The sequence below is a fragment of the Zonotrichia albicollis genome, chromosome 8 (genome assembly GCF_047830755.1).
Source record: "Zonotrichia albicollis isolate bZonAlb1 chromosome 8, bZonAlb1.hap1, whole genome shotgun sequence".
NCBI lineage: Eukaryota > Metazoa > Chordata > Aves > Passeriformes > Passerellidae > Zonotrichia > Zonotrichia albicollis.
In genome coordinates, this window is record NC_133826.1 from 28147832 (window position 1) to 28158090 (window position 10259).

The 10259-nt window shown below is 48.6% G+C and overlaps 1 protein-coding gene across 2 annotated transcripts in view; it reads left to right on the forward strand.

The window, feature by feature from the left end:
- The window catches only part of XPR1 (xenotropic and polytropic retrovirus receptor 1), a 112447-nt gene extending 102190 nt beyond the window's left edge, over positions 1 to 10257 (forward strand). The window contains exons 12-16 of one of the 2 annotated variants that reach the window (XM_074546397.1): positions 714 to 880; positions 1198 to 1337; positions 2487 to 2708; positions 4139 to 4229; positions 4888 to 10257. In XM_074546397.1, coding sequence (XP_074402498.1) covers positions 714 to 880; positions 1198 to 1337; positions 2487 to 2708; positions 4139 to 4229; positions 4888 to 4902 — 635 coding nt within the window. In that variant the 3' untranslated portion in view covers positions 4903 to 10257. The remainder of the gene's footprint in view (positions 1 to 713; positions 881 to 1197; positions 1338 to 2486; positions 2709 to 4138; positions 4230 to 4887) is intronic. The other variant, XM_074546398.1, reaches the window with a different exon arrangement.
- Positions 10258 to 10259: the final 2 nt, after the last annotated feature.

Consider the following 10259-nt stretch of genomic DNA (forward strand, 5'->3'; position numbering starts at 1 on the left):
AGCCTACTTTAGGATTTGTACATGTTAATGTACTGCTGCCTTTTCCCTTTGCCACCACAAGCTCTGAAATGGCTGGAGGTAATTCCTGTACTGCTCATGCTCTTCAGGCTTCTAGTGGAGAGAAAATGGGGGAATTACCAACTGATTCACTGTTGTTGATGTTAATACAAACTCAAATATTTTCTTACCAAACCCTCCTCGCTGAGCTCTGCGTCAGTGCTGGATCCTTTGTAGGAGCCCATGTTCTTTGTGAAACGTGGCCCTCAGCTTCCACCTGCTGTTCAGAGCCAGAACGGCAGCTCTGCCATGAATCCAGGAAAATAAAAACCATGGAATATCCTGAGTTGGATCCTTGAGCCCAGCTGCTGGCCCTGCATAGGACCATCCCCAGGAATCCCACCATGTACCTCAGGGTGTTCCCCAAACATTTCCTGAACTCAGGCAGGCTTGGGACTGTGACCACTTCCCTGGGAACCTGTTCCAAATATTAATGTACATTTCAAACCCAAGTGCTGAAAGGTGAATGAGATAAAAGTGGAATTCAAATAACAATATAAAGCAGGTCCTGCTAAGGGTGTTGGTTTGGTTCAGATTCCCAGAACCTGGATAGAAAAGGAGATTTCCACTGTTCAAGTGAGGCAGTTTGTAGCTGTTTTAAGAAGGAATGTGCTCTCAGTTCTACACAAGTGTGTTGTTGTTCTTCTCTTTTCCAGCTAAAAACCACAGTGACACCGAAGTGTTCTTCTACCTGTGGATTATCTTCTGTTTCATCAGCTCTTGCTATACCCTCATTTGGGACCTAAAGATGGACTGGGGTCTCTTTGACAAAAATGCTGGTGAAAATACCTTTCTCCGAGAAGGAATTGTCTACCCACAGAAAGTGCGTATGCAGCCTGTTCTTACCTTAGGACAGCCTTGTAACACTTTAACCAAACTTGCTGAGTTTAGAGCATGTTGCAGTTGCCCACTGGAGCATTTTAATGCTATAGCCTGGAATTTTCCAGCAGTAGAGCTGATTTGTTTCCGAGAGGTCATTTCTCGTTGAAATGATCAACAAATGAAATTTGTTTCCGAGAGATCATTGCCCTTATTTTGTGTGAGTTTGAGCAGCAGATTCTGTAGCTTCCCAAAGACCTGATGTGGTCTTTTGGATGCAGAAGGTGTTTGCTGAGCTGTTTTGTTCTTGTTGCTCCTCAGGCATACTACTATTGTGCCATTGTAGAAGATGTCATCCTGCGTTTTGCGTGGACCATCCAGATCTCCCTCACTTCCATGCAAATCTTTCCCTACGCTGCAGACATCATTTCTACTGTGTTTGCCCCACTTGAGGTGTTCCGGTAAGGCTGCTGGGCTGAGCAGCTCATTTCTCTTGCTTTTATTTTCACTTTTTTGTTCTGCAACATCAGCACTGGGAGGGAAGCACCTGGATCCTTGGTTGTGGAATATACTGGGTTTTGTTTCAAGGAGACCAGGATTAGCAGGAATATTTAATCCAAACAGGGTGCTGAGTGAAGAAAAGGGTAGGGGCTCTGCCACAGTGTGGAGCTGAATCCTTCACACTGTGTTTGCAGTTCCTTCTGAGCCATGACATAATCTTGAGGGGTTAGTTTTTACCAAATTTCTTGACATTTCCAATTGAAACTTTGCTTGATTCTCAAGTTTCCAATCTTCAAACCTCTTTGTATTCTGTGTCATTGATTTGGAACCTGCAAGCTTCCAGGCGTTTTAAACACCTTTCCTGTAGCTGGAAACCCACCCCCACAGCTTCCTGGGAAGAACTTGATGCCGACCCTCTCTCATGTAGGTGCTGGAAGTGCCTTTTGTAGCAATGTGCCTCCTGTTGAGAGAGTGACAAGACTATCCTTTGTCCCCTCAAAAAGGAAAGAAGCCCAGAAGTTTCTCTCCTTGACTAGGTGAAAAAGGCATCTCATAGGCCCAGGGGACTTCACCTCAAACTTAAGCATAGCCAATTGGACAGAAGCCAAAAGTCCTGCCTGGGCAATTTACTAGAAAAAGAAGTGAACAAAGAAACCAATTGCTTTTGTGGGGTGTTTTACCAGGAACAAGAACCTCTGGCACCTGGCTCGGTTTTTCTCTGTTTGTTATTTTACCTTTTATTAAACCTTTTTGTTTCCAACACTGCAGCAGATGCCATCCTGCTGATTTTTATGCCCCCAAGGGTAGCTGAGCTATCTTGGGTGTGTTATAGACCTCCAAAAGCTTGTGAGACCTGGCTCAAAGAAGCTCCTCTAACAGCTTTTGCCTTGTAATGTTTGAACAATGTACCTCCATGCTGTCCAAATTAGGATAGGGAATAAGCCTGACAGGTTCTGTTCTCCAGAGGAAAGATGTTGCTGTTAGCCACTGGATTTTTCTCCAGTGGGAAAACGCCTGCAAAAGTGGAACTCAGTTGGTAATTCTCATTTTTTCCTCTCCATCCATCCATCCATCCATCCATCCATCCATCCATCCATGCATCCCCGCAGGCGGTTTGTGTGGAATTTCTTCCGCCTGGAGAACGAGCACCTGAACAACTGCGGGGAGTTCCGTGCCGTGAGGGACATCTCGGTGGCGCCGCTCAACGCCGACGACCTGACGCTCCTGGACCAGATGATGGACCAGGAGGACGGCGTGCGCAACCGCCGCAAGAGCAAGCAGTGGAAGCGCAGCCTGAGCGTGTCGCTGCGCCGGCCGCGCCTTGGCACACAGTACGTTCAGCCGCGCTCCAAATAGCAACTGGTGCTCTCTGCACATCTGTTCTGTCCCCCCTGCGCTCTAAGTGTGCACAGTGCTCAGTGGAGATTGCAGTTGTGCTTCCGTCCTGTTAAAGACAAAACCTTTTCCATTCCCTCAAACTCTTCCCTTAGGATTCAGAAGCTGTCAGAATCATGTTTTTGTCTAGTCTTCATCATTATCTAGAGACAACTTTATCCGTGCCAGTAAGGTAATTTTTCCCATAACTGGTGTTATTCCTACTGCTACATTTCTATGTAAGATAAGATAATATTGTAGTACACATTTCTCATTCAATTATTTTTTTTCCTCTTAGATTTCTACACCTTTTATTGAATAGAGATTTACTAGACCCAGTTAAATCAACCTTACTTGAGTCATCTAGCTTTATGACCTTTACTTGCTAGAAAATTATATATTTTATCATAATTCTGGACGTTCTACACTGCTCTTTAAATGGATATCTAAATTTATATTTAGATTAACTGATAAAAAGGAAAGAAAAAGCTTAAAAGAAAGTAATAGAACTGCTACAGAAGCCTGCCCTGCAGCTGCTGCTGGTGCCTGTTGGTTGTTTATGGGCTGGGAGTCCTGCACTGGGAGTCTGCACTGAGAATGGCACAAAGGGTTCAAAGTCGTGCAAAGATTTTCAAAGTCGTGCAAAGATTTTCAAAGTCATCAAAGGTAGGGCAGGTCCAACTAAGTAAACGAGCATTCTTCCCTCTGCCAGGGAATTAATCCATCCTTTAGGCATTTGGGGTTTACCAGAACTCCAAGTGGAAAGGAAAGGAAAGGGAAACTCCTGAAATCAGGAAAGGGAGTTCCCATTTTACTCACCCTTTTTACAAGGGTCCCCTCCTGCAGAAATAGGCTGCCAGAGGTTATAAATGCAAACTGGAGGAGATGTTCTCCTCGAGCAGACATTTCTGAGAAAGAGGAAGAGGGGCTCTTTATACCTCATGGTGACAGAAGGGCCAATGGTTTTAAACTGACAGAGGGCAGAGTTAGATTAGATATTAAGAAGAAATTCTTCTCTGTGAGGGTGGTGAGGCCCTGGCACAGGGAGCCCAGAGAAGCTGTGGATGCCCCTGGATCCCTGGAAGTGTTCAAGGCCAGGCTGGATTTGGCCCTGAGCAATATGGATGGTCATTCACATCCCTGCCTCTGGCAGGGGGGTTGGAACCAGATGATCTTTAAGGTCCTTTCCAGCCCAAACCATTCCATGTCTCTGTATGATTCCAGTTATTCTTTGGTTAAGGTTCATGTGTAAGATCTCAGACTCCTTCCTCTCTCAAATCCAAACCCATACGCTTTTTTTCTTCCCAGCCATCATCCTTGCACCCCAAATGTTGCCCCACCCTGCACCCCAGCCCCTGAACCTGCCCGCTGTGTGTTTTCCCTGCAGTTCCAGTGTCCCGTGTCCCTCCTGCCCTGGCAGCACAGCTGTGCCGCCCTACCCTTTGGCCAGGGAGCAAGCCGAGGCTGAGGCACAGCAGGTCAGGAGTGTTGTGCAATCCCTGCAGCACTGCCTGGGAGGGGTGGGAGAAGGAGGAGGAGGAGGAGGAGGGTGTGCTCTGGCCCCAGGGCTGGGCTTGGCTCTTGTCCCTGCATGGATGGGACCAATACCAACAGCCCCGAGGTGGCTGCTAGAGACTGAAAAATGTTATGCAAAGGGAATGTGAGCCAAAGGCTGCTAGAGTTCCCTCCAGCCATGCCCATTTATCCCTCAGACATGCAGTGAGGGGAGATGTGCCAGGCATATCCCTAAAGGACTTCCTGCTCCTTCCTGCAGCCCAGCAGGAGATGGAGCAGGAACACTCCTGTGGATCCTGCAAGGGTTTGGTGGGGTTCTGTGGGGAGGGCTGAGCAGGTGCCCCACATGTCACAGCCTGGCAGGTGACACTGGCCATGGGCAGAGTGGGCAGTGCCACAGGAGGGGGATGCTGAGGGACAGCTGAGGATCTTTACAAGGCTCTGCAATTCCCAGGGAGAGTGGGAGGGTGTGAAACAGTAGATTGTTTATTCCCCCTCTGCATAAGAAGGACATATTTTCCCTTTTATTATTCCCCCAAGTGGACTGTGGGTTTGCTGTCTGCACGTCATTGCAGGAATTCCTTCTCTCCAGTGAGTGTTTTGTGTTTTTTTCTTTTCCAGGTCGAAGGCTTCTGACACAAAGGTATTGATAGAGGACCTAACAAACGAAGTGAACACATGAGATGGCCACGTTCTCTTATTCCACATCCTTTGTTTTCTCGTTCTGTTCCCCTCTTCCCCAAGTAACCCGAGCTCTGGTACAGATCCAGCTGAAAACAGGAGAAAACACTGAACACGTTTTCTGAGCTCTTCCAGACCAGATCCTATGGACTCCAACAAGCTCACTGTGTTTCGTTTCTTTTCTTCTGGGTTAATTTTAATGTTCTATTTTAAACAAACAAACAAACAAACAAAAATAAAATATTTTACTTTGTTTTGCCAATAAAGAGGACAGTTCAGGAAAGAAGGATTGTTTACAGTCTCAACAAGGACATACAAACCTTATCTGGATAACGAAGCATCGTAGGGACTCCCTCATGGGACAGTGCCAAGAGCACACTCAGTTTCTGCTTGGCCCGGTTTTAACTGGTTGAAACCGGACTTTTTAAATCTGATTTTTTTTGTTGTTGATTTTATTTTTCAGTTGTTTGGTTTTTTTCCTTCATATCCAGCGCTGAGGCACTGGCTGCACTTGCAGGGAAAGTGCACTTAGAGCAGTATCTTCATTCATGAAGCTACTTTTTAATTTGATGTAACTTTTCTTATAATTTTTTGGAAATATGATGTATCTGTTGCATATAGTTTTCACATTATTTATGAAACTTAACAACCATATGAGAGTGATTTTGAGTCCTGTGCAATGAAGGTTGTAACGGTAAAACAAAGTGGGGAATGTAGATTTCCATCTCCAGGGTTGTGGGGTGATGCCCCCTGCAAATACCCCTTCAGTGAGACAACTTGCACCTGTGTGTACCTTCTCTCTCTTTTATTTCTTTTCAATTTTATTTTAAACCGAAGTTTCTCTTTCTGATATTTTTTTAGTTGCTGCTGCTGCTTCTGGGCATGTCTCTCATGCCAGTTCAAAGCCAATTTCTCCATGTGTGAAAGTAGTGCAGATGATCCTAAGGAAAGGAGAGTTGGTTCCCACCAACAGCACAAACCACTGAGCGAGCAAAGGCTTTGGAACTTCATTCTCCAGATCCAAAAGTACTTTTCCAAGCCTTAGGTGTGTCATGAGGGCATCTCAGTCCGAGCAAGGAGCTTTTCAGGAGTTCTCCAGCAGCCCAGCAAGGTGGGACAGGCAAGGAGGTGTCAGTTCTCATGGGACAGAGGGGGTTCATCAGGCTGGGGCTTAGGAGTGGTGGTGTGTTTCAGGGAGCATGGAAAGAGCTGTGGTGTCCTCACCTGATGGGGAAGGTGAGATGGAAACAGCTCTTCTGTGGCTCCTGGTTTAGCAAAAAGCCTCTCTTGGGCACTGTCCTGGTCATCTGCCCCTTGGCTCATCTCATTCTCCCAGTTTGGGAAGTGGGATTCTTGACCAGATTTGGGGAATGGACAGCTGAGCAAATAATGTTGGAAGAGAGATGTGAACTTGGTCTCGTTGGTCTCCCCTCCTCCTGGAAGGGAGCCATGGAGCCCTCAGAGTGCTGTGGTCCTTCCCTTCCCTTGTTCTCCCTGGGTGTTCGAGGGAAGGGTGACACTCCTGAAGGAGGATCCTCACCTGGCTGTGACACTTTGGGCAGTGGAATGGCAGGAATCTCTCCTCAGTTGCTGTTTGGTGGTTGTTTCCCTTAATCAGCACCAGAATGTTGCATTTCCTCAGTTTGCCTGCTGTGCCTCTTGCCCAGAGGAACTGAGAAAGGAAACTTGCTTCTCTTCATTTAGTTGGGAATAGATTAAAACCCTTTAAATAGATTAAAACCCTGTTGTGGTGCTGCTCCTCTCATCTCCCTCTGTGTGGGGCTGCTCTGGTGGGAGCAGAGCTGGATGAGCTGGGGCTGTGCTGGATTCCTGCCTTTACCTCCCTCAGGTCAGCTCATACTTTAAACAGAGCATTCCCATTCCCATGGAAGTGGAGTCTGGAATAAAGCCCCTTAAAATATTTCAGCCCTTTCAGTTCCTAATTAGCACTGGTGCCATGTCCAAGCCATGCGTGGGTATTTGCAGCAGTGGGGAATGGAGCCATCCCTGCCTGGGGAGCTGAGGGGAGGGCAGCTGAACTTGGAGGGAGAAAATCCAAAATTATTTAGATTTATTCAAATCAAGTAACACCACTGGTGTGCTTTTTATACGAAGAATCTGAGCTTTACTGGTAATTCTCTTCCTTTCAGAAGGAAATTAAAAATGCAGAGAGACATTGTGAGCAGTTTGGTCTAGTGGAGGGTGTCCCTGCCCTAGGCAGGGGGTTGGACCTCTATGGTCCTTAAGGTCCCTTCCAACCCAAACCATTCCATGGTTCTGTGATTTGGAAGTGGAGCCAGCCCCCTGGGAGCACCCTGCCTTCCTCAGCTGGGCTGGGGAGGGCAGGGCAGGGCTGGGTGGCCTGTGTCCATCTGTCCATCCTGCAGCTGCTCCGTCCCACCCTCTGCTTCCCAACGTGACAGGGTGGGTTGGGTTGCAAGTGATTAAATTCTTGTTCTGTAGTTTACCCAAATCCTTATGGGAAGCAAGAATTCAGTCTGTCCATCTGCCCTGCTCCTTGCTCTGCTCTTTCTCTTCCCTTTTTTTGTCTTTGCTGGCAGAAGTAAGGAGAAAAAAAAAAAAAAAAAAAGGGAGGTGGCATGCTATGAGGAGCAAACATGATCTCCTGAAATAAAACATGGTCCCTTTTGGCAGTGAAGATGCTATCTCGGGGGAAAGCAGCCTGAATTCCCAGAAGTGTGGCTTTTAAAGGCTCCTAGCTCTCAGCCCTGCATCTGCCCGTTCCCTCCCTCCCAGAGATTTCTGAGAAATCAGGCGTGCAGATTCCTCCTGAGAACGAGCACTAAAGCTGGGGTGGCTCCACGTCTACAGAAACATCTGGCCAATAAAGGGTGACTTAATGAAGCAGAACAGATGGTGAGAGAAAATAGCCCTGTCCTTCCTTGGGAGCAGCAGGAGCCAGGGGATGGGGACATGCCCAGGGTGGCTGCATTTCCTGAGCTGGGCTCTGCTCAGGGGTGCCTGAGAACACTCCTGTAGGGAGAGCAGCAGGGTGGCAGTCCAGAGGGACAGAGCAGTGTTAAAATGAGCTGGGGGTGAGGGGTTTATCCACTGCTTTAGTTGTTGGGATGCAGCTGGGTGGGAGCTGGAAGCTGAGGAAGCCTTTAAGCTGGGGATTTCAGGTGCTGGGCTGTGCCTCGTGATTCAGTGGAGGTTGGATTGTACAGCTCTGAGGATGCTGTGGAGCTGCTTTGGTCTGGTGAAACCCATCAGGTGGTGCAGTCTAAGGAGAGAAGATGCCACCCTGTGGCATTTGTGACTTTTGGAGATTCCCTTTGAACCTCCTTCTCCATGCTGATTCCCTCCAGCTTTCCATCCTGCTGCTCCTGTGGGGATTGTGGGGTTGCAGGGGGTGAGGTGTTGCAGCATCCAGAGTTTATTTGCTGGCTGGGGTTCCCCGTGTGGCTTTGGGAAACACCAGGTCCCTGTGCTTGGGCAGGGCAATGCCATGTGCCATGGGTATGTTCCTGGCAGGACAGCAGGGCAGGATTGGGATCTTTGAACTCAACAAGCAGGAGTGGTTGCTCTCCAATGAGAACTGATGCTGTCCCACCACGTTTTAAAGGAAATGCATTTGCAGCACTCGTGGCTGCAGCCTTTGTGTATCCAGTAAGCTCCTACCTCTCTCATCCAGGTGCATTCCTAAAAGTCAGCTGGTGTTCATCCTACACCTTTCCCAACCCTGCTCCTGGCCCTCCTCATTCTCTCAGTGTCTTTGCTGTTTGATTCCAATGAAAGGGGTCTGGCAGCAGCCTTCAGCATGAACATCTTGGAATGGGAGAGATCTCTGGTGGAAATCTCGGCAGAGTTGGGTCCTGCTGTTCCTACTTCCCTAAAAACCCTTGTGCTGCTCGTTCTGCCTCTGTGCTGGTGCTCAGCTGCCAGGCCAGTGTGGCAGACAGGGAGGGAAAGCACTTCCTGCTGCAGGAGATGACAATCCCTGGGGATTTCACTTCCGACGAGCAGTGGGGACAGCATGAAGCCTTTGCTGTCTTTTGAACAGCTCAGGGGGTTTGGCCTTGTCCTGCAGGGATGTGCTCTGCCCTGCTCTGCTCACTGGGCTCCAGGGGCTGTGTCCCCAGCGTCAGGACATGTGCTGGGAAGTGTCCTGGGGCTGGGACACAAAAGCCACTTTGCTCACAATGCTGCATCCCAGCTCCGTGTCCTCCGTCCTCTCCTCCTCCCTTCTGCCTTGCACTCGCAGGGGGAAGGTGATCTTCTGCCTTAAACATTATTATTATTTTTTAATTTACATTTTTATTCCAGAAGGCAACCGGATTGTTTTGTCTCCTTGGAAAAGAGGGGCTGGGGCTCCTGGGGGAAGGGTGGTAAATCCCTGGGGTACCTCTGCAGCAGTCACGGCTGGGCTCAGTGGCTGTCACCTCATCAGACCTTGCCTCCTTTTCATGACCCCCATCCCAAATTCTGCACCTTGGGGCGAGCATCCCCTGCTGCCACCGTGGGCTGAACTGGTGTGTCACCATCCCTGGGGGCTCCAAGCCCTGCTGCAACAGCCTGGGGAAGGAGAGGGAAGGGACCCAGCATGGGAAGCTCCCTGATGCTGACACCCCAGCCCTGCTCCCGGTGGGAGCCAAGGCTGCCCTGGCCCGGGCACTGCCCCTGCCTGGCACGGTGCCCTGCGGCCTGATAGTCCCTCAAACTCTGTAAACCAAATTGCAAACTCTTCACTCCAGAGGAGGAATTGGGCATCCTGGTGGAACTTGCCGTGACCTCTCCGTCCCGTAGGTCCTCGTGGCCAAGGATGGGCGCTCGGGAGGGGCCCGGAGTGGAAATGCCAAAGTTCCCCCCGGGCCCCGCTGCCGCCTTCCTCTCCCCCTCCCCGCTGTGTTGGTCTAAATGATCTTTCTATGAAGCCCTGTAGATGTCAAAAGTAATTATGGAGTGTGATTAGTCCTCTGTGGGTGCTTTCTTTCTTCCCCCCTCCTTTCTCTTTTGCTATCCCCTTCTCCACTCTTCTGTTTTGGCTCAGTGGAAAAGGTGAGGACAAAGAATTGCCGCTTGCTTGGACTCATGATGTATCTGTGACTGCGCTATTAGCTGTCTCCTCCTCCTCCTTCCTCCCCAAATGGATATAATTTTTGAAGTGTGGAATTCCCTTCTTGATAAGTAGGTTAAAAAAAAAAATACTGCACAATGTGATACTGTTTCATAGTTTCTAGGTGGTTGTATACAGCAAAGTTACTGTGATTGTGTTTTTTCAAAGGAAAAAGTGATTGGTTACGAAATCTGTCCTTTTTTCATTATTACAAGCTCTTTGTTTTCCAATGATC